Source organism: Carassius auratus, unplaced genomic scaffold (genome assembly GCF_003368295.1).
Source record: "Carassius auratus strain Wakin unplaced genomic scaffold, ASM336829v1 scaf_tig00032272, whole genome shotgun sequence".
Classification (NCBI taxonomy): domain Eukaryota; kingdom Metazoa; phylum Chordata; class Actinopteri; order Cypriniformes; family Cyprinidae; genus Carassius; species Carassius auratus.
Genome location: NW_020525986.1, coordinates 981 through 25,798, shown reverse-complemented (window position 1 = coordinate 25,798; position 24,818 = coordinate 981). Strand labels below are relative to the sequence as shown.

Sequence of the window (24,818 nt, the reverse complement as noted above, 5' to 3'; positions counted from 1 at the left end):
GCTTTGAGTTTGATGTTGGTGAATGTGACTTTAGTACTTCAGCAAATGGATCTACCTCATAAAACCCCTGTGTTGTGTCTTGCTTTGGCAAATATAAGCACATTTATAGGGTATTATTAAAACAATGAATGTGAAATATCACATGCATAGGTCAGTTGTGGTGATCTGAAGGTCTTTCCCCTAACTCAGGGATCCACTATATTGGGGAACTACTGGATCACAAGCCATTGCGCTGTGTGGTTGACCAGTTGACCAATGGGCAGCTGCAGTGGGAGCCGCTGGATAACCCCTTTGATAAAGTGGTCCTGGGGCCACCAGAAAACCGGCGCATATACCCCATCTACAGTGGAAAAAACCGCTACATTGATGAACTGAAGAAGTGCTTCCCAGGGGAGGAAAAGGCCATTGATGAGTATGTGAGACTTTCCAAGGTGAGTTGGAGTTGTCCGTCGGGTGTCAATGCACATGCTGGTCATTTGGGCCATTAATTCAATTCACCGTTCAGAAGTTCGGGGTCTGTAAGATTTGTAATGTCTCTTATGCTCACTTGTAATATTGCAAATGTGTTTATTGTTAAATTGATTAATTTTCTTTTAAAAAAATCGTACTAACTCCAATCTTTTGAAATCTTCTCCAATCTTAAAAATCTAAAAGATTTAGTGGGGAAGTCGTGGCCTAGTGGTTAGAGAGTTTGACTCCTAACCCTAGGGTTGTGGGTTCGAATTTCGGGCCGGCAATACCATGACTGAGGTGCCCTTGAGCAAGGCATCAAACCCCCAACTGCTCCCCGGGCGCCGCAGCATAAATGGCTGCCCACTGCTCCGGGTGTGTGTTCACAGTATGTGTTCACTGCTCTGTGTGTGTGTGCACTTTGGATGGGTTAAATGCAGAGCATGAATTCTGAGTATGGGTCACCATACTTGGCTAAATGTCACTTTTTTCACTTTAAGTTTTGGAGATTTTTGGAGTTTAAAGATAAAATGTCTTGTATGTAGCTGTTTGTGTGACCTTTCCCCTACAATCATAACCACAGACAGACAATCATCCAAGAGTACGGTGATGTGTTTCTAAAAAGAAATAAGGCCACTGGTTGCTTTCACAATATGTTCATGAAATTTAGTTCCACTGTATGTCCACAAATGTAGCTGACTGACAATAAATCTCAGCATGACTTTAACTTGACTTGACATAAGCTTATATTTCCTTCATTAACTATTTCTGCTTTAATTTTTTGATGAGTTACAAAGACTAGACTTAAAAATCCACTTTTACAGAAAGAGCTAAATGGAGACACAGAGTAAAGCGCAAAACTTAACGCTGGTTTTTAATGCTCCTGTCAGAAAGTTGCAAATGGCGTATGGTTCATGGTTCTGCTGAAGCTCCTCCCGACTCCTCTAGCAAAGTTCCTGGTGCACACGGGCCTGGCCAATCGCCTCTCTCCCTTCTTCCGCTATGCGTCCCGCAGCCTGACGGATGTGGTGAACGAGCTGACGCAGAATAAGGACCTGAGAGCTGTGATGTGCTACATCTTTGGGACCTACGGTGAGATGATCAAGCTCTCTGACCTGACTGAAAATTAGTGGTTTTATGTGTTCCCTCTGTACTTCTAGTCATAAACCATACAGTAACTTGCAGCTACTGATCTCCTTTAGTTTTTGTGTTTGTGTTTTAAACAGGTAAAATGCCGAAAGAAGCCAGCTTTTCCATGCACAGTTTGCTTTTGTGCCACTATCTGAATGGTGCCTGGTACCCGAAAGGCGGTGCGAGTGAGATCGCCTATCACATGATCCCCATCATTGAGAAGGCAGGAGGTGCAGTGCTTGTTAGAGCACCTGTCAACCGCATACTCCTCAACGACGCTAAAGAGGCTATTGGTAACACTTAAAACATCTTCCCCATCCCACACAACATTTAACACTTGATACCATTCAGAAGAGACTTTAACACAAGGATTTAATGACTGGACTGTTTTGTTGGCATTGATGCAGGTGTGAGTGTTCTGAAGGGGCAGGAGGAGGTGCATGTTCACGGCTCCCATGGTGATTTCAGATGCTGGGATCTTCAATACCTACGAACATCTCCTGCCCAAAGATGTGCAGACTATGCCTGGTGAGAGCCATATAAAGCATAGGTTTGAAATTGTAATGCTGAGATATCAGTGACATTTAAACCTCTTTGCTGTGATGTTTGTGCTCTTATTCATGTGAACATACTGTATGGTATTTTTGGTGATGGTATTGTGCAGCGATCCAGAAACAGTTGAGTATGGTGCAGCATGGAGATGCTGGACTCAGTGTTTTCATTGGTGTGGATGGGACAAAAGAGGAGTTGGGCCTAAAGGCAGACAATTATTTTATCTTCCCTGAGAATAATTTGGATGAGCTGTGAGTGTGAACCTAATTTCCTAAACAGCATGCAAGTGCTTGTTCATTTCTAAATCTAACATCAGCACTGCTCTCATTTTGCGCTCATGTCTGCTGTTCTTCCAGATTGGAGGCTTACATGAAGGGAAGCGGGGAAGAATCTTCCAAAAAAGGTCCCTTTGATTTTTGTGGCCTCACCCTCTGCAAAAGACCCAACCTGGCCAGAAAGAAAACCAGGTAGAGAGAAAAAGGGATGGTGACCTGATGTCGTTTTCACATCTGGAGTTAAGATTTTTGCCATTGGATTGCAAGTGGACAAAGCTGTAAATGTAATCCAGAGTGTTCTGAGCTTGTCTACATTTGACAAAAGGAACATACACATGTGATGTGGTTGAGGCTCTCCACTGAAATAACTGACACTGTGTGATTCTGTTTGATGCATTATGTTCCAAATCCAAATATGCTTCACCTACAGGTAAATCCACTGTGACTGTTGTTAGCTTTGCTAACTATGCGTGGTTTGAAGAGTGGAAAGATGACAAAGTGAAGAACAGAAGCATAGATTATAAGGAGCTGAAGCAGGCGTTCATCAATAACATATTAGAGGCAGTGACTGAGATCTTTCCTAAGATCAAGGACAGGGTATGAACTCTATAAAAAGGGTCAAACAGGATCCTGCTTTCATCTTGTACTATACAGTCTTTTTGTTTTTGTGTTTTTTATGTCTTTCTATGTCTGTAGATTGAATTTGTGGATGCAGGCACCCCAATCACGAATCAGCATTACATTGGTGCTCCTAAAGGGGAGATCTACGGTGCTGATCATGGTATTCCTCGCTTCAATGTTGAACTAAACGCCACCATCAGACCACAGACGCCCATTAAAAACCTCTTCCTCACCGGTGAGTTTGACTTTATCTATGCAAATTCATATGTAAGCCATTCAAAAGTAGATTTTAAGATGCATTCCATGCCTTATATTGTTTGAATTTGTTTTAGCTGATGGAACTTAATGTTTAGAAGAATGAATGGGCAAAGTGCTCTGGCTTATCTCCTTTCTCTTTCAAACCTGGACTTTGCTTGCAGGTCAGGATGTAATGTTGTGTGGCTTTGCTGGAGCACTGACAGGAGCGCTGACGTGTGGTTCTGTCATTCTGAACCGTAATCTTCACCTGGATGCCGTTGGCCTCTCCAAGAGAGTCAATAATGGCAACAACAAGAAGAAAGAATAAGTATTAATAACATGTAATGTTCATAATCATTCGCCGAGGTATCAGATATGACTTTAGAGAAGAACAGATGGAGGATATGTGTGATTATTACCAAAATAAACACTGCACTGCCTGACAATAATATACCACTGTATTTGTAACTAATAATTTTAAAATGATTTTATTAGTAAAGTGTTTATCAAGTGCCTTACTGGTTTAAAGCTCAACTATGCACTAATTCCAAATCTGTTTTTTTTTAATGCACATAAAAGGAAATAACTTTTTGAACGGTTTGTGAGAAAAGCAGAAGACATTCTTGGCACAATGTCTTGTGAGTGTTTTGTAACTATGAACTGAAATCTTAGTTGCTCTTAGATTTGATTCATTACTGTGTATATAGACCTGTAGGTCTGTATAAAGGGTTTACATGCATCTTTCTCAAAATATAACAGTGGAGATGCTGTCTGATGTCATGTGCACATTTATGTGTGATGCTGCCTTTTTTAAGTTGCAGTGAAATTTCAGACGGATATAAATATACCTATAAATGTGCTTATTAATATACAGTGGATGCTTGTGCATACTGAATAAATATGTTAATTTCAACAACAAATCACTGTGTGGAATGTTATCTTGTTTTAAATCAAGGGGGCAGTGTGGCTGAAAGTTAAGTTTAAAAATGGCCTATACTATAAATAATAAATGTATATTTTCTTAATTTGTTTTTTAGCCAGCTGATTTTTTTTTAACAAGCCTGAATTATATATATTTATATATAATATATGAGAACATGAGAATACATTTTCTTGAATAGTTCACAGAAGTTCACAGAAAAAAAATCCTCAGCTGTTCATTGGTTGGTTTTGCAGATACAGATCTCACACCCCTGCATGTTTTGCGAGGTTTTATTAAAATCATGGCTAACAACGCGTATTGATCTATGTCATTGGTATGAATTAGTAGACCATAATTTTCATACTCAAGGTTTTGGATTACAGTGACAGAAAAAGTGAGTTAAGTTACTTAATTGTAGTTTTATATCTTCGAAAGCGCGTATATCTTAGCCATATGAACCATTTCCGCAACGTGCAGGCTTACCGTAAAGTTGTTAATAACATTTTATCGCGAGATATATAATTGACATCCATGGATAAATCTAGCGTCGCCGGTGATGGCATCTGAAATTGAGTTTCTTGTCGCTAAGTGGAAAAATAAAATATTATACATATCCAATTAATTAAGTCAGATTTAATTAATTTTAACCAGTATGCCGACATGCAAACTTTTTTAAATTTAGAAACAAATTTAATGTCAATAGGATGTCCTCTCTTATTTATTTATTTATTTTAAATAAAACAACACACACAATCGTAAATATTTGTTATAATTATTTAATTATTTTTATTGGAGGTTTTTTTTTTTTTTTTTTTTTTTTTTGTAACAAGCCATACAGTCCAGCTGTAAAACGCCAGGGAGTGGAAGCGTCTCACAAAGCTTTGTTTGATTTTTTTTTTTTTATTCAGCACAATGACTCTTGTCTCTTTCAGTAACACCTACTGACAGATTGCTCTGATCTGATCTAAACATGGATGACAGCTGTCGGGAGAGCTCAGATTATGAAATCTTGGCAGAAATCGGCCAGGGCGCCTACGGGAAAGTGTACAAAGCCCGAGAGAGGCGCGGGCAGCAGCGCTTCATAGCGGTGAAGAGACTCAACATCCCCGAGGAGCCGGAGTCTGGCATCCCTCAGTTCGTGATTCGAGAAGTGGCTCTTCTGCGCAAAATAGAGCACTTCAACCACCCCAACATAGTCAAGTGTGTATGGAAACGGTAAAAATTGCCACATACAAGCATAATGGACCTTTAGTTTGAGTAATATGGCATTTATCCTTAGGCTGCTGAATGTATCAACTGGATGGCAAAACCAGAAGCTTGACCTGACGCTGGTGTTTGAGTATATTGATCAGGATCTGACTGCATTTCTCAGCAGAGCATCAGAAAAAGGCCTGGCCAGAGACAAAATAAAGGTTTTAACTTTGCTCATCTCATTTGGCAGTAACTTAATCTTTCATATTTAATACAATAAGTTAGTAATAGTGTAACACCTTTCACAGTTCTACTCTTGTAAATGTTCTTTTTTGAAAAGCAACTTCTGTTTAGACACCACCACCATTTATAACCCAGGAAAGTAGATCAGTTCTTTGAATGTACATACACCTTTGGGGACAACATGTCCTAGTGTGGTAGCATATTGTCATACTGTATGGGATAAATTGAAGACTAGAGCATAGATTTGTGTGTTTTTCCTTCTCTCTTTATGTAGGATGTGATGCGTCAGCTGCTCAGCGGACTTGACTTCCTCCACACTAACACCGTCATTCACCGGGATCTAAAGCCAGACAATGTGCTCGTGAGCTGTCGAGGGGAGGTCAAGATTGCAGACTTCGGTTTAGCCAGGATATACACATACCATATCGCCCTCACCCCATGTGTATGGAGCTCAGATTGACGTTCACAGTAATATGTGTGGTGGTAGTGAGCTCCTGCATGTGATGTATTTGTGTTTGTGTGTGTGTAGGTTGTGACTTTGTGGTACAGGGCTCCAGAGGTCCTACTGCAGTCCAGTTACATGTCTTCTGTGGATATGTGGAGTGCAGGGTGCATCTTTGCAGAGCTCTTTCTATTAAGGTCAGAGCATAACAGAGACATTTTATAATTATAATTATTATTATCAATATATTTTTTAATTCAGCAAGGACATTATTAGTGGTTACAGTAGCGACATTTATCATTTTGACGTAGAATCCTGAAAAACAAAAACAGCAAAAACATGCTAAAAATTGAAAACTGAAATGTATTAATTTATACCACAGACTGCATAAAAAGCGTTTCTAAATGTCTCTATTTTCTGCCTTGTGCAGTTGTTCATGGTTTTGGGAATGTAAAAAGCATATTTTCTTGACATTGGTCTAATATAAATTTTTATCCAAGAAACAGATGAATTTGCATGAAAATACAAACAACTTTTCTAATTCTGAGATGTTTTATCTTTCTCTCTCACCTTTTCTGCAGGCCTTTGTTTCGTGGATTCACAGAGATCCAGCAGCTGCAAAAGATCTTCGAGTGAGTCAAAATACTTATGCCTTTCCAAATCCCAGTCAAAACTTATAGCAACCAAGAAGTACAGCTTTGTGTGGTCATTGGTGTTCTTGCATGTTTGCTCTCTCTCAGGATAATTGGATTGCCGGGTGAGGAGGACTGGCCCATAGAAAGCCCTGTCTGCTACAGCCCTGCCTGGGCTGAGAAAAAGCCTACAAAACAACTACTGCCCAGTCTCACCCATGAGGAGAATGACCTGCTGTCTGTAAGTATTATTCATCTATTCCTTTTTGGATAGAGAAATCAGTGACTGGTACTCAAAATACATATGTGAAATACATATAGTCCAGTGTTAAGTTGCTGGGGTATATTTTTCAGCAGCAGCCAATAAAAAACATTAATAACAATAACAAACATGGGTCAAAATGATAGATTTTTCTTTTATGACAAAAATCATTAGGATATTAATTAAAGATCATGTTCCATGAAGATATTTTGTAAATTTCATACTGTAAATATATCAAAACTGAATTTTTTATTAGTAATATGCATAATATGCAAAGGTGATTTTCCTCAGTATTTGGATTTTTTTTTGCACCCTCAGATTCTAGATTTTCAAATAGTTGTATCACGGACAAATACTCAATCCCAATAAACCATACATCAATGGAAAGCTTATTATTCAGCTTTCAGATGATGTATAAATTCAACTTTTACATATATAAATAACTTTTTTTTCCTTTCAGCAATTTTTGGCTTTCAGTCCAGCTCATCGCATCTCTGCCTGTAGAGCTTTGGCCCACCCTTTCCTGGCAGACTGCAACAGTGAAGACGAATGACAGATGAGTGAAGAGGGCGGGGTCATGTGACTAGACAGGCTCCTCCCACTCAATCAGGGTTGCACCAAGAATTATTCTGTCAGATTGTTTTAATTTTTTATAATGGAGTAAAGTGCAACACCTTAACCTGTAACTCACAATTTTTTTTCAAACATTTTTGGTGGAAATGACTTGTACTGCTAAAAAGAAACAAATTCCCTAAAAATATCCAGCTGTTTTTGGAGCTCTCCCTCCTTTCTATACTGTACCATCACCTTGTTCATGTGTTTACAACGGTGAAGATTGAGAATTTGTCTTTCTCACATGCGACAACTCTCTAATAATGACATTTTTGTTTATGTTGTAGCACAATTGGTTGTCTAACAGGTAAGTTTAATGTTTCCAGTTATTTTCAGCGTGCTGCCTTTTGAAAGTTGACTTTTAGTGATGCTTTTGTGTTTGTTTTGACATTAATTTAAAGTGTTTGCTTGTTTTTAATCACATATGCAGTGTTTTAAGTTCTGAGCAAATTGTTTGAAGTTTTTATGTTTCTGTTCCTGATGAATTTGCTGTGGTAAACACAAACTAGAGCCAACAGTGCCTGTTTGTTATTAAATGCTGTGAGATTGATATTTAAACATAGTTATGACATTATGACCTTTCAAATGTATACAATAAATTAAATTTGTAATTTAATGCACATTTGTCTGTTTTCTTTATTCTGGCACTTCAGTAATAAAACTGCAATTTCAACATTGTTTGCCAAAAACAATGTTTGCCTTTCTTCTTGATCCCCAGTAAAGAATTTCCGTTCAATTAATCTAGTACAATTAGTAAAGAGTCAAGATGACCACCGTGACGACAGTTAAGAAAGATGGCCACTGGGAGGCAGTCATGCATTTGCATATGATAATTTTATTTTTAATTGCCATTCATTAGCACATGACCATAAATTGGTTCATTCACATGGAATGACATCTGCCTGTCTAGAAATCTAATACAAAGGGGTCAGAGTTCATGAGTTCATTATTTACACTGAATTTTAAATTTTGTTTAAGTCCGATTAAATATTTCTGTTTCTGTTTAGCTCTCTCTCGTTCGACCCAATGATAACATTGGCTTTGCATTTACATGTCGCCTGGATTTTTGTTAGTTTACGTTATTATTTTTTCAGAAACGCCTTCATGATTTGATATATTAACATAATGCTGACCACTAGGAGCAACCCCATGTAGACAACAGAAACGCAACAGAAAATCCTCATTAGGATATTCAAATTAATTAATTTTTTCAATTTAAGTGAGCTTTATTGTTATGACACAAACTGTACAATTTTAATGCCAAAGCAGTTGCAGTTGCTGGGCTGCTTAACATAAAGAAAAATAATAATAGTAAACATATATATATATATATATATATATATATATATATATATATATTATGCATGCAGTGCAATATGAAGTATTAAGCATGCAGTGCAATATGAATTAGTGTATGTTAAATGTATAAGTTAGAAATAAAATAAAATAAGATTCTCTCTCTCTCTCTCTCTCTCTCTCTCTCTCTCTCTCACACACACACACACACACACACAAAAGGGTTGTTCACACTCTCTTGTTGGCCTTTGCAGAATATATGGATGTCTAGTCAACTACTAATTGCCTGAAACATAACTCTGAATATCTTGGGTTCACATATTGGGTTAAAAAAAAAAAAAAAAAAAAAAAAAAAAATATATATATATATATATATATAACTTACCTCTTTTTTTTTTTTTTTAGGTTGCTTTGGGAATGACATGGAATGACTACAACTGTCTATCAAAAAACGGACCTACTAAGTGTGACCTATACACTCATCAGAAGCAATATTTTCAAAGATGTGTTTGTAATATGACATGTTCTTTATTGTACTCATATGTACAGTGTGAGTGTGTTAAACAGTGAGTGTGTGTCCTTTTGGTCTGCTTTTTTCAGTCTGCTGCGTTTTTTAATGCCTAAAGTCCAGCACTTATTTTGGCCAAAAGCTTTTTACTCAAAGCTAGACAGAACTGTTTACACTGACCACTGAGAAATAGTGGTCATGTATTTTCTTCCTCCCCATCTATCCTCCATTGCAGCTGTTTCTCCTCCCTCTTTCTTTACCTCTCCCTGTCCGCCTCCTCTCTCTCTCCTCTCTTCAGAAAGCCGCACATGTGAATAGAGGTCTACCGGCAATTATTTTACTGAATTTACAGTTGAATTTTTTAATGCTTATTGTAAAATAAAAATATCTTGACGTCTTTTCATTGTGAAACTTTTATTTACCTTTACAAAGCTAAAATACATAAACAGTACAGGAGTCAAAGAACAAATAGAGGAACAAACAAGAAATGTCAGTAACAAGATTGCTAAAAAAACAAAAAAAAAAAACAAGAGAAATACTCATAATTAACAACTGTATTCTGCAATTGAATCTTATCATTGAAACCGAAAAGCATGATTGATAACTGAAATGTATGATAATCCATGAAATTACAGAGTTCTGAATGTGTGTGCGGCTGCTGAAAGTGTGAAGTGTATAGTCAGGGGTTGAGGGAGGGAATTAGTGGGGATTTAGACTTCATGTGACTCTGGTGAAATAATACAGGCCACGTCTAAATAGCAGATGGACAAAAAAAAAAAAAAAAAGAGTTTTACTTTCTGCATAACTGTTCATAACCAGCTATTTAACTGTTCAAAGTTTGGTTGAGACTTCTTTCAAATACTTTAAAAATTAATACTGACCCCAACATTTAACAGTGGAGTACATTACAGTACAGTAATAAAGGAGTGATGTATCAACTTAACGTGATTGTACGATTGTGACTTGTCAGTTTGTGTATTGACTATTTATAAACTGATATGCGAAGGAGACTGAACTGAAAAAAAGGAAAATGAACCATTTTTTCTACTGCTCTTTTTTTAAATGTATTTTCAGAGAGAAATAAAAGCAAAAAGATTTTACAATTTCGCAGAACCTGATGCTAATAAGGAAAATATGTAAATGTATGAAAACATTGTACGTATTGTACTAAAATATTACACTATATGTAGACTGTGATAAGACAGATAAGACAAATAAGACAGACCTTTTTTGTTTCTAAATGGTTTAGCTAACAAACTTAGTGATAACAATAAGCATTTTTGGGGAATTTTTTTATACATTCATGTTTTTGATTGTCTGAGGAACTTTTTGCCTCTAGCATCTACATATAAATCCAGCATGAGGAAATATTAGATGGCATGACCACCGAATAAACTGGAATGTAACAGAGATAAAAATGAGATACAGTGAAAGAGTACAAGAAACAATGTTTGAAAGCAAGGCTTAGCGAAGATGTCTTTCATATCATGGACGTGCCAAAGTATTGTCCACTAAATTGTCATATTCTTTACAGGAATACATGTGCATGTTCTTGAATGTGTGTTGTGTATATGTCTGCCACAGTCGTGTGAGTGACTCAGATTGACTGCTCTCTCTCTGGCAAACCTCTCTCTGGTTCAGATGCTAAAGCCGCCTCTCTCAACACGACCATGTGATCCTCGGCCGCATGCAGTGATTGGTCGATCCAGTCCAGGCTGCCAGACATGTGACAGGCGTTTCGTGTCACCAGTACCAAGTGACTGACCGACAGTAGTAATGCTGTGGCTCTGGTCCAAAAAATAAGTTGGTAAAGTCACTTCTTTGCAGAAATCTAAATCTAAAATAGTCCCTGCCATCTTAAAAAGTTACCTGGCATCCAGAAGAATGGGGTCCAGTGGAGGGTACATAGAGCGAACCACGTCATCCACCCTGTGATGGCACAAAGCAGCTCATGGTCAGTACCAGCACTCTCAGATGTGTCATATCAACTGCTCAAGCTATTTACCTTGGACTGATGCGTTTGGCCACGGTGATGATGTCATTCAAGCTGGCAGGTGCTTTGACCTTTGCTCCAGAGCCCATTGTCATGGCAACTAGCTTTTCGGTGAGAGTGTGGCATATCTGTACAGAACCAGGACAATGATTTCTTCAAACCAAAGCAAAAATGCTGTGTATTATTAAACGTACATACATGACTGTTCAAAAGTGTGGGGGTCAGAAAGATTTTTAATTAAATTAATACTTTTATCCAGTAAGGACATACATATTAAAGATTTCTGAAGGAAACAAGTTATTTAAAATTGTAATAAAACACTGCCTGTCCAAAAAACACAAACACACACAAAATTGCAGTGTATTTTCTAAGGAGCCCCGCACATGACATGCAAGAAAAAAAAAAACAAATCCTGCGCACGATTTACTTATTCGTTCCCTCACTGTGCCAATATGTGCACACGATTACTATTACTACTAATTAGTAAATCGTGGGCACAATTAATAAATCAAGTGAATGAAATAGTAAATCGATGGAACGCAGTATTAATCGTGTGCACGTTTTAGTACAATGAGGGAATTAATTAGTAAATCGTGCGCACGATTTAGCCTACAATTTTTTCCTTCATGTCATGTGCGGGGCTCCGTAATTTCCCAATATTATTGTTCTTCCTGTATTTTTGATCAAATGAGTGCAGCCTTGTTGAGCATAACATTAAAACCTTAAAAAATCTTACCGACCCATTATTATATTATATTATATTATATATTCAATGTACTTGGTCAGGAAAAATCTACCTTCAGAATCGCAATGCAATGAGATACAAGACCACTGAGGGAAAGATAAATTGATGTCAATAAAGTATCAAAACCAGAAAATTATTTTTTACTATAAATGGTTATGGTTGTGAGAAAGAACATGGAGAGAATGCATACGAGGCATCTTCGATCCAGTCTTCGTTCTCCAGCATGGCCTCGATGTGAGGATTGGTGATGACAACATCATCCAGCTCCAGCTCTGACGGTTCACTCTGAGTCTCCATCGCTCCGATCAGATCAACTGTAGGTCTGAAATATGACATTATTACAATGGCTAAGAATGAAGTGTTGGAATGCAAAATGTTGATCCCTTCTGAATCCGCAGTGTGGGAATGAGGTTATGACTTATCCTCTAGTGTATACTCAAGTACATACTTGGAATCAAACTGATGCAGAAAGTCCGGAGGGTGGCAGTAACGATGCCGACACACAACCACCAGCGCCACAAATGATGCCAAGAAGATGGTGGCGAGTACACCTATGGCCACGATCACCACCGTCTCCATGGTTACAGATGAAGAAGAACGAGGACGACTGTCAAAAAGTTGTTTGGCTGGAGTTTGCAAAAGCTAGTCAATTCTGAGGAAATAAAGATAAGACTTCCATTTTATATTAATAATATCAATAAACCTTATAAATGGTCTGTCTGTCTATCTATCTATCTATCTATCTATCTATCATTTATCCTATTATTAATGCATTTATGTGAAACACTATTTTCTGTTGCTTGTATTTTTATTATGATTAGTTGCACCAAAGCAATTTAAGCATTGCACTAGTTAATAAAAGCTCATTTTTACCTTTGTGTTGCCACAAATAGAAAAGAAGTATTATACTTCAGTATTATTGTGACGTATTGAGAAAATAATGTCTTGTTGAAAACATTTCCTCCTGTTTACTCTCCTTATGCTTCACTGAATACAGATGCTTATCTAGATCATTCCACTCTTATCTAGACTATTTTCAAGCTTTATTTAGATTGTCCTCTCATGCTTTCTTTCCAGGGCCTCTCTGACAACAGTCTAAGATACATTTTTTTTATGAGTATAAAAATGACAAAAAATGAATGTAGACGTGTTTTCTGTACCTGTGTATGTTATAGTGTGTTTTTAAGCGTCACACCCATCAGACCTTTGATCAATCAATCATTAACCTGCTCACAGTATATGTGACACCATGTGTTTGCTATGTATCACAGTCATTATTGCTGTACTGTATATGTATGGTGTGTTTGCTTTGCCCTTTTAATAAAAACCCGAGGACTGAATATTTCTATTTGATCATGAAAAGCCTTGAGTTTGATTAAGTTATATAGGTCTATATAATTTCATTTCCATCACAGTCTTTCATGTAATGTTAACAATGCCATCAATATATATATTTATTTATTTTTATAAACCCAACAATATTTTGTCTGTTTAGTGATTTAATGCTTATTGAACACGCACGGCTGTTACAACATATGAGAAGTAATATTTCGATGATGTGATTATGTGAAATTATGTTTTGGAATGCTGTAATTCCCTAATCAGATTAATGTGATCTCCCCTGGCCGTATCATACTGTGCACTCCTCATAGGAGCCAATTCATACTCACCCTGGCATTCAGAGACACTGGATTAACCTTTACGGATTTGATAAATACAATGTATTTTGGGGACACTAAAGCAGTTATGATATCACGTTTTACACATTGGCTTGATAAGTTAGCTGGTCTTTAGTTATAGATAGACAGAATTTAGTTTGATAGCCACAGTCCAGCCAATAAGATAAGATATAAAAACTTCTGTTTATGTAAAATTAAACCTTTCACCACAAGGCAAAACGGCACTGAAAAGTGAGCCTTAAGTGATCTATAAACCTAAAAAAACTAGGAGCAACACACCCACCCCTTTATGTGGTTAACAAAAAGTTTTAAGTTTATAAAAATGCAATGTTATAAAAAAGAAATTACACAGATTTTAGGTCACTAATAAGAAAGTGAATGACAAGGATCATGTGAATTCTCTGCACAAACAATTTAATTAAATATATATTTTTTAATATATATATATTTTTTCTCAAATTATGGGGGATTATTAGTTTTTTTTTTTTTTTTTTTTTTTTTGCTAATAACATTTCTAATTAACCTTTCACCAAATTAGAAAAGCAGGTGAAATAGAAGCATTTTGTGGTCTCAGAATTTTGGACCCCAACGTGATCTGCTTGACATTATATAATAACTGTTATGTTAACGGCTTTTTATTAAAGTTTAATTGTTACATTGTAAAGGTAAAGTGTTACTATTACCAAAACACATAATTGTATAAACTGTAATTCACAGTTATTGGCCTAAAGACATTACTATCCTTCATTTTTACTCGGGGTAAAGTTATATTCACAGTGTAATAGCCTGTAACATGGAAACAAAGAACGCGTTATTCTAATCTAAATAAATCCGTGGGCTTTTACAGACCGAACAAAAGGTTTGGTTTCATTTGAATGTCATTGATTTCAAGCAAAAGAAACCCGCTAACGTTAGCCTGTTTATATGAATCTTCTGTCACTGTTTGAAAAGACGCTGTGACTTATTTTTGACTCACAAATTTTAATGCAACACCAATCATTTTTATATATATATACATGACCACAAGTTCCCTTAAGTATACATATCACTGGTCAATTAAAACATCATCAGCAAATATAGTTGTATTTCAAGATCTTACCTATATATCCTTTCCATTTTATGGCGTTTGTCGCAAGAAACAAAGCGCGCTCGTGGTGTACAGGCGGAGACGGCACGGAGATCTCCAGCGCGGGAGCGCGCAGCAGAGAGCAACGACGTGAACTTCGATCTTGCCCGAGGCGCGCTCTCATAGCCACAGACGTTTGCTATCAATTTCTAGCCACCAGGTGTCATTCACGAGCCTTTGTGTTGTGGAACCCATCCTGTTTTTTTCATTTTGCCCTGTTTTTATACAGTCTATGATATTGCCCAATGTGCATACGCAATGTTTTGGCAGCGCGTTCGATAGAAGGTACGGATGTTTCAGTGAATTTGTGCTCACCGGTTGTTGTTGTTGTTGTTTTTTTACACACTAGCAGTAGCTAGTTGTCTTATGGACATCTCTCCTTCCTAGAAAGTAAAATATTTCAGTCGAAAATTATTGAAACATCAAACCAGTCAAATGTCAGACAAATCAGCAATATATCACAGTATAACTAGAAATGCTTTAAAAATGATGGCCATGCAGTTTAAACTGTTTAAAGCCTGAAGTCGAATGCTATTATTAATATTATTGTTGTTATTTTACATTTCTCTTTCTATAATTTACTAATTTCGTATTAGTTTGTTGATGGGGGTGTATAACATTTCTCAATCGAATGATTTACACTTTAATATATATAATGCTGAATCATAACAAAAGTAACACATATTAAATAATTTTGGCAAGGAAAGGCTGTTAATTGTTTTTTTTCTTTCTTTCTTTCTGAACTGTCTTCTGACTGCTTTCTGTCTCTCTCTTTTTAAATATGTTCATTAGTTGTGTCAACTTGTGGTTCTAAAATTGGCAGCCAGTTGTATAAAACAATACTGGTTTTCTTAGAACTGCATCTTCTCCAACAGTTGATGAAATCAGTACTGAATATGTTTAAAGACACAGGTGCAACAAATGTAAGAAATGAGCTCGAACAGTGAGTGCGATGTTGAAGTGTCATTGAGATGAGACAGAGCAGCAATATCTCCCTGGTCCTCTCTGGTCAAGTTTGATATCTGTAGAGAGAGGTTTCCTGGAGAGGTTTCAGTTAGCAGTTTGACTCGTCCTGTGTGTCGCTCGCTCTGTTCATGTGGGGATATTTCTTCAGTTTGTTTTATTTAGTGGAGTAAATGTAAATTTAAGTTGTTCAGGTGTCCCGTCACCTCAACTTGTTCATTCTCATCCAGATCACACCCTGACAACACATTCACAACAGTTAAACTGAGAATTATATTTACACTGCACATTTATGAAAAACAAATATCTATTGCATTTTAAAAGATCAGGCAAAATGTTTTTATTTACCTTTAACTTTTAAGGCAATGTCTGTAAAAGTTTGTGAAATCTGTAGACCCCTTCATCCTTCTTTCTGAGGTCAGAAAGAAGCAGCGAATTTTGATTAAACAGCTCCTGTCTGTCCTTGTTCTTATCTCTGAATACTTCAGTCCACTGGTTTTCTCTTTTGAAGTGGTGGATCTGGGTGAATGTGTTTTCTGTAGATTACTGTACAGGAGCAGGGCAGCAGGACCAATCCACCTGTATAACCTGTTACTTCTTTAAGCTCTTTATAACCTGAAACATGACAGCCTGAGGTTGAACACATTTTTGTGTTGATTTTGATGTTTGATTTGGATCATTGTTCTGATGGAAGATGCAACTATGCCCCATTATAAGATTTCTAACAGAGGCAGTCAGGTTTTTTTTTTTCTTTTTCTTTTTTTTTTTTTTATCTCTTGGCATTTGATATAATCTGTGATGTATCTGAACAAGATGTCCAGGAGAAAAATAGGTCCACAACATTAAAATCCAGCAATAGCAAACAATAAAAATCCAGCAGTAAATTAAATTAGGACAATATAGACACACATCCTCTTCCAGGCAGATTTGTTACATCTTTAGTTGATTAGAACTTTTTAATCATTGCCCTGATGGTGGAAATGAGGATTTGCAATGCTTTAGCTCTTTTCTTACAGCCACTATATTCTTTGGTTTTACTCCTTGTGATGGATGATTAAGTGAATTTGGCCTTGGTGTTCCTCATATGTATAATCCTGAAGTCATGGATGGACAATCTCATGCTCCTAGTCACCCTGGTTTGCTGAAAAATGTAAATATGAATGGGAATATACTTTATTAAATGTACTATATATATATATATATATATATATATATATATATATATATATATATATATATATATATATATATATATATATATATATATATACTTTTTTTAATGACAGTGCTTCAAATGGTTTTCTCTTTCTTACCTTTTTGTAATCTGAAGAACCTTCTTTCACCAACAAAGAACCTTTTGTGAAACAGAAAGGTTCTTCAGATGCTAAAGGTTCTTTATGGAACCATTAAGACAAAAAAGTTATTCTATGGCATCGTGAAGCACCTTTATTTTTAAAGAGCCAGTAACAGGAAAATTCTAAACTTCCTATCACTGTTTATAAGTCCTGTACATTAGGTTTAAATCCATCCAAGGTTAAAAAACATTGTCATTTTGTCAAAATATCATTTTAAAATTACCTCAATTCTCAGAGATCCCCAAACGGTTCGCGCCAAGCTGTTCAAAAGATTCAGTTTCCTTAAACCCCACCTTTCGGTAATATACTGTGTTCTGATTGGTCAACTAACATAGTCAGGTTTGATTGGTTGTTCTGCACACAAGTTCATGGTACACATTGCGTTAGCATCTGTTTGGGGTGAATTATGTCTTATTCCTCTCATCGCGAAGCAAACAGTAAAATAAAAAACTTGAACAGTCTCGCTGCTTTTTCTTCTGTGTGTGCGTATTCAAGCCGCGCGCTTCAGTTTGAATCTGAATAACGTGTTCAGCGCGGGGCATGGTCACATTAGATATAATGAAGGGAGACGTGAAAAACGGTTGTCGCGTTGTTTTCATATTGATTACTTTATCACAGAATATCTGTTTTCAGCAGCACTTGTTTAGTTTTAAAGTAGACATGTCAAGCTTTCTATAGATATCTCTCTCATGTCTCTTCGTTGAGTATTCACGGAGTTACACTTCATTTTAATGACGTGTTTGTACATGACGATCAGCGCAGACAGGCTGCAGACAGCACACAGACTGATAAGACGCTCGGGAGAAAACAGACACATAACTTCATAATCATACTTCGCGTTGTGATTCGGAGATGCTCGTTGTTCTAATCTTTTATGGCCAAACGCTTTGAAAATCTAACTGTACTCACCGAGATTAGAAAAGCAGTCATCAGTGAAATGTTGTGAACACAACAAAAGGGATTTGTTGTACTGCTCTGGTATTGTGGTAAAAATGAATTTTAGCCATTGTTTTTTCTGATCTTCATTCTTTGGCAGTGAAAATAAAACAAACTTGCCTTTACAATTAAAAACACACCGTCTCCTTGACATGATGCTATCACACCAACCAGAGCGTCTGTGTCGGGGGTGGGGCAGGTCAGAGTAGTTTTGTTTCTGCCAAGAAGGTAGGCGGAGATTATTATGCAAAGTGCTCCTAGTGACGTACATAGAGATGGGCAAAAGATTTGAAATCTATAACGACTCGTTTCAGCGATTCAGAGTCGACTCCTTACTTTAGAAGCCAATAACTTTATAAATCGTGTACTTTTTGGTTTAATAACTTTGCACATTGTTTACACTGATGGACAGCTACATCATACACTGTAATACAGGTAATTTTTGATTTCCCATCTGTGTGGCTCTTTAAGAGTGTAGGGGTGCCAATAATTGTGGCCACCACGGATTGGAGAAAAACATTTATTTCATAATCTGAGTTTCAGTTGCTTTCAGTTGCTTTACTTCAATGAAAGGTACGAATTTTGTGAAAAGTTTAAATGAATGATCAAAAGGATAAACAATTTATTTACAGATTAAGATTTATTTTCACAGCCGCCTTTGCCCAATATATTCCACATTTATAGCGTGAACATTATTTGCAGGCAGCAGATTACAGAGAGCAGTGTTAAGGGCTGTTAAGCACACGGGGCAGTAGCTCTTAAAAGATTGCTTTAATTAATACAAATCTGTGATGCTTTTATTGTTTTGAATAGTGGAGTGAAAGTGGGTGAATGATGAGAGAAGCAGCAAAAAAAAAAAAAAAACAATTGTCACTGTCTGAAGCACAATTTTAAGAAACAAGATGAATGCTCTGAATGACAGCTACATGGAGCTGCTTCCTACAGAGCTCATGGGTTTCGTCTCAGGTGGATTACTATTGCACAAAGGCCTTCTTGGATTTTACAGCGTTTTGCTGAAAAGTCAACTAATGTATCACTTATCACATTAACAATAGGGTGCTTGAGCACACTTCCTTTTTAGACACCATACTTTGCCCTGAATTTCATTTCTGATTCCATTCCAATGAACAGCCTAGTCTTTTGATCATAGTATATCTGGCAGATTCTTACTGTGACAGGAAACAGCTGTCATTTTAACTCCAGTATTAAAGCATCTCGGCCCACCACTTTTGTAATTTGGAGCATGTACTGTTAATGATAGATAAATAAATAAATAGAGTGAGTGACAAAAAGAGAGTGAAAGAAACAACCAGAGATGCAAGGATAAAAAACATTCCTCTCAAAGAGCTGCGTGCTTTGTTCTCTCACCATTGGTACATTCGGTTGTCTCATTATCATCCGTTTTCCTAATACTTGGCCAGGCTTAAAAGGTGCCTTAGGCATTAAATAGTAATTTTATGGTTGTTTCTTTGATATTACATTTTTAAAAAGAAGCACGGTGACTTTGTTTATCAGTAATCAGATATCCTGAGGTCTGTTTTTCTAATATTTTCAGGACGTATGTCTGGGGAGAAGCTGAATGTGTGTGTGGAGTAATTGGCAGTTCTGGTTAAAGATTTCAGAGCAGGGTGAGCATGTCATCTGTACAAAGCCAAGGTATGTTGTGATTTCTGATTACTCACCTCTTTCTGCAAGTAAAAAAACACACAAAGTGCGTCCCAAATGCACTATTCTATGACATTTGTAGTATAAATAGTGTGAGTAGTGTGTTCAAACTGAAAATTCATAAAAAGAAGTGAGTGCATATTGTATAGTGCATCATTTGGGATGCAGCTACACACATATGCCTGATGGTGAGTAACGAATCCCTTTTTTCCCTCTTCTCCTTCCTAACTTTATGTTCTCTATTGTTTACATTTTTATTAAAAAGACAAATGCAGACTTAGAAGCCATTTTATAGATTTCAAAATGAGAGAAAGTGTGATGCCATGGTTAAAGTGTGCTTCTTTCATTCCTCTGTTCTCTCTCTCTCTCTCTCTCTCTCTCTCTCTCTCTATATATATATATATGATTTCTGTGGTGAGTCATTAGGACTTTCTTTACTGATGGATGTTTACAGACAGCCCTCTTCTTCTTGTGCCAAGCAAAACAAAAGAGGATGCAATCTATGCATAACTATGCCATTTAAACAATACATTAATTAACAACACATTACTTAGTTACATTAATTAACTAAGTATTGATCATTTCTGGCCCCAAAATATGTAAGCACTATAGCTTTGGACACTGAAGCTGCACTTTAAAATGTATGAATTTATATGCATTAAGTAAAAAATATCAAACTAAGTGACATCTGATAAATGATACTGGAGCTTTTCTCAAAGCTAAATTATATATATATATTTTTTTTTTTTTTTTTTTTTTTTTGTGGATGTTTACTGAGCTTTCTTTTAATGGCATACATACATTGTAACTATTTATTGCAATTGGAAAAAAGCAATAGTTTTATAATACTTATGCAAGTAAATTTAAACAAAGCATAAATGAAACTCGTTTAATTTTATTTGTTTTTTATGTTTTTGCACTGATCTTTGTTCTGGTATTATTATGCTTAATTATGCAGATCGTCATAGATTTATTGAATTAAAAAGGAGATGAAAAGTCAAGTCCCTTTCATTCCCTGATTACGTTGTTTCTAATGTCTGCTCCTTGAAGTGTCTTGGATGGTGCTCACCTCCAACTAAGCGGTCTGGGCTAATTAATATCAGGCTTGAAAACACTTTTCTGGAATTTTTAACAAAGGTCAGGTGCTGAAAAGAAACACAGAGGTTAAGCTTCAGAAAATGTCATAAATAATAGTATTGCTGGTTCAGAAGGTTAAGATCTGGTTACAGTGTGGCACTAAAATTTGACGTGAATGGGCCCAATTCAGTAATGTTTAAATAGTCACTGTTTCAATAGTATATACACAATACTTCTAATACACCGATTGGCTTTTTTTCTTTCCCGCGCTGCCCCCAAATGTCTATTCTGCGAGTAAAGGTGCATTCAATCTCTTGTAGAACTAATGATTACAACTTTTTAAACTGGGAGTTTTTCCAGTAAAATCCAGTAGTCTGTCTGTGTGTGTGTGTTACATGTTTTGAGCTTTAGGATCTTAACTGAGTGTCAGGCTCATATTTAATCAGACACATGCACTGTCACTGTGAGCAGCATTGCCTGCTGGGTAGCATGTGGCAAACATTGTGGCTGAACATCATCAGATGCTGAGAGATGAACTAAAAACATCAATAATATCAACAGAACTGCTGTTACTATTCTTTCAATTCCACCAGGGAGCACTTCCAGCTGGATTTCACATCTGGTTTTACATGTTCACACCTTGAAAAAATGATGATTGGCCAGTTTATACATAAAAAATACAGATTAACTGTATGCTGTCTTTAAAATGCTTGAAAAAGGTCTTAGTAGATTTGCAAACAATGACAGGGTCCAAGACTCTTTTATTTTGCTGGAGGATAGCAGATTTGACAGAACTAATTTAGCTCCCTTGAAGCAAAGCTTGCAAATATAAAACTTAAATGATGTTGGTTTTGAATGTCAAAGAGCGATAATGGTTGTTCATGGTGAATGGTTAAAAAAAGGGTAACCATTCCTTCAAATGTTAAGAACTGCTGTTGTTCCTGTGTGTGTTGTAAATAAATTTCATATGGATGTAATGAGATGGAATGGAATGGAATAATGTAGTAATCAACAGGTTTTATTTTACATGTTACACACAAACAAACATGCACACACTTGATTACTGAATGTCCATGGTCTATCCACAGGCTCTTTGCTTTAATGCAAAGGTCACATTAGATTTCCATAAGGTGTTAAATGACCTTTTGGATCAGACTCCTCTGGGTCTGTCTGACCATACCAGCATCCTGAATGTGTAACTGCACATTTTCAACATGCCTGCATGCAAACACACACAGAGATAGTAATATGAAACAGTAGGAGTCCTTTGCTAAATGAAAAAAATTTTAACATAATGCATATGTTTTATGTATTTGACTATGAGTACCTACAGTACTCGTACAGTATTTTCAAACACACACACACATGGACTGATGGAGCCGGTTTTTGGGATTACACTCTTGGACAAGCTGATCCCTTTGATGTGGTAACAGGGTGCTTGCATGTTAAAATATGAAGAGATCAGTGGAGGAGAAGAATAGGGGGATTGTGTGAACAAGAGACCCTCTGCGTCAGAGGCTTAATCTGTACAAAAATTAGTGTAATAAAGGAGCAGCATGAAGTTTCCTGGTTTCCCTCATGCTAATGAATAGTAACAACTATTTCTGTCAATATCTAAAATTACTGTATATGTCTCCTTTAGAGAAAAATAATAAATAGCTAAAACACACACACAAATGCCAACAGGTATTTAAATAGTTGCTGGCATGACATTACACTATATTTACTGAATCAAACAGTCATTGGGGACGAATGTCTTGCCATCAAAATTCACATATAACAGTACCAGTTTTTGTTTTTATAAAGTTTAGAAGTTAAGAAGCTTGGCCGAATGTTAATAAGTTTATACATTTTAATGTGGAACAGATAATTGCTTTTTAAGGTTTTTGCACTTATTCCAAGTCTTCTGAAACCATTCAATGCGGAAAATCCTTCATTTAGTTTAGCTTCTTATCAGCAGTGATGAATGTGCATATCAGTTGTTTTGAAATCTTTTGATTTATGTCTTTTTTCATTGTTAATTAGTTCACAAAACATCTAAATGATTCTAACTGCGCTGGTTCTCAAGTTCAACTCACTGATTCAATGGTCCAGTTGCAGCAGTTCACAGCTCACTGGAGGGGATGATTATCAGAGAATGTCAATAAACTTACACTTTAGTCTGTTCCTCATACAAATCTAACAAATGACTTCAGAAGACTTTAGCTATACTGCTTTTGTGTTGTTTTATCTTGATAGTCCCCATTTATTGTAATTGCATGATTTTTGTAATGATAAAATTCTGCTTGTTGGAAACAGCATGAGGGAAAGTAAATGATGAAAGTATTTTCCTTTTCATTAGGTTTCATTAATGGTAAAGTACATTTAAACCCTTGAGAACTATTAAGCTAAACTAATTTTGGTAATGAATGAATTTGAGCACAAGCAATTAATGCTGTTTTATAAATAAAATAGAAAAAGAGGTGGAACTGGTGTGGTGGATAGATGCTGGATGAGTTCATGAGAACAGTGAGGTAAATGTATGCTCATGTATATTTAAAAGAAACTTAATTTATTTTAGTATTCTCAAGAATGTTGACATAAAAATGTTTGCGTGTGTGTGTGTGTTATGTGCACTTTACTTAAAAGCCCAAACCAGCAGATTCTCAGTGTTAATGAGCTTCAAAACAGTCTGTCCTCACATCATCTGTGCTTAGAGTATACTGCTCAGAAAAGCACCATTACTTGTCCATTAGTCAAATCACAAATTTCCATTACTACATAATTATTTTCATTCAGATCTCTCTCTTTGTGTGTGTGTGTGTGTGTGTGTGTGTGTGTGTGTGTGTGTGTTGTGTGTTTGGGAGGCTGACTAAACTGAAATAAGTACAGTTGTTGGTAAAAAATGTGTGTTAAGGTTGAGTTTGTTAACATTACTAAATTCATTAAAAAGTTATAAAGAACAACATTTTTACAGCATTTATTAATCTAGGTTGATGTTAAATTATAAATTTTCTATTGTTCATTTTTAATTCATGTTCATTCATAATACATACCATTTGTTATTACATGGCTCCATCACTGTCATTCATGGCAACACTCCATATCATTCAGTTCATCTGAAGTAATGTACATAATTTATACATCTTGAAATATTAACAATGTATCAGTGAATGCCCAGAATTAGACATTAGCCAATATAAAAAAAAAGTTCACTTCATACGATTTTCAAAATGTTTTTTGAAAGAAGTCTCTTATACTTATTTATATTTATTTGGTCAAAATACTACAACACTGTGAAATACTATTACAATTTAAAATAATAATATAATAAATAAGAGAGCTCAACACAGGAACTTAAGAAAACACATGCAAATAGAAAAGGAACCAGCAAATTAAAAAAAAAAAAACAACAACCAATTTGACAAAACACTTTGATATATATATACAGTACAGACCAAAAGTTTGGACACCTTCTCATTCAAAGAGTTTTCTTTATTTTCATGACTATGAAAATTGTAGATTCACACTGAAGGCATCAAAACTATGAATTAACACATGTGGAATTATATACATAACAAAAAAGTGTGAAACAACTGAAAATATGTCATATTGTAGGTTCTTCAAAGTAGCCACCTTTTGCTTTGGATTTCCACCTTGGATTTCCACCTTGGGAGAATGAATATATTCATTGTCATGCTGAAAAAATGCCCAATAATGCAGGGAATGAGGGGAGGGTGCCATTTTCTTTTTTAAGTTTTTGTATTACATCACACAGTAGTGTGTGAATTCATGCCAGCACTGATAAAAACACAACTCGCTCACACCTTCAGCTTTCATTCATCCCTATATAAAAGCTTTACTACCACTGAACGTCCCTGTGGGTACCAAGCACTTCCCTCTGTACTCCTCCTCTAGCAACACCA

At 36.1% G+C, this 24,818-nt stretch overlaps 2 protein-coding genes and 1 pseudogene across 3 annotated transcripts; 2 read left to right on the top strand and 1 right to left on the bottom strand.

The window, feature by feature from the left end:
- Positions 1-5: 5 nt before the first annotated feature.
- On the top strand, positions 6-4,186 carry LOC113080846 (putative all-trans-retinol 13,14-reductase; annotated as a pseudogene).
- Positions 4,187-4,417: 231 nt separating this feature from the next.
- Positions 4,418-8,190, top strand: LOC113080847 (cyclin-dependent kinase 6-like). 2 transcript variants are annotated; one of them, XM_026252901.1, is made up of 8 exons: positions 4,418-4,582; positions 5,121-5,388; positions 5,468-5,600; positions 5,897-6,064; positions 6,152-6,261; positions 6,646-6,696; positions 6,805-6,937; positions 7,419-8,190. In XM_026252901.1, exons 2-8 carry the CDS (start codon positions 5,159-5,161, stop codon positions 7,509-7,511), a joined length of 918 nt encoding a protein of 305 aa, XP_026108686.1. In that variant the 5' UTR covers positions 4,418-4,582; positions 5,121-5,158; the 3' UTR covers positions 7,512-8,190. The 2 variants fall into 2 exon arrangements, with proteins under 2 accessions (XP_026108686.1, XP_026108687.1); XM_026252902.1 differs by lacking the exon at positions 4,418-4,582 and having other exon boundaries at positions 5,047-5,388.
- A 1,587-nt stretch (positions 8,191-9,777) lies between these two features.
- Positions 9,778-15,023, bottom strand: LOC113080848 (transmembrane protein 98-like). The gene is made up of 7 exons (XM_026252903.1): positions 14,891-15,023; positions 12,561-12,764; positions 12,303-12,434; positions 12,165-12,198; positions 11,380-11,495; positions 11,244-11,303; positions 9,778-11,161 (listed from the first exon to the last, which is right to left on the bottom strand). Exons 2-7 carry the CDS (start codon positions 12,689-12,691, stop codon positions 10,972-10,974), a joined length of 663 nt encoding a protein of 220 aa, XP_026108688.1. The 5' UTR covers positions 12,692-12,764; positions 14,891-15,023; the 3' UTR covers positions 9,778-10,971.
- Positions 15,024-24,818: the final 9,795 nt, after the last annotated feature.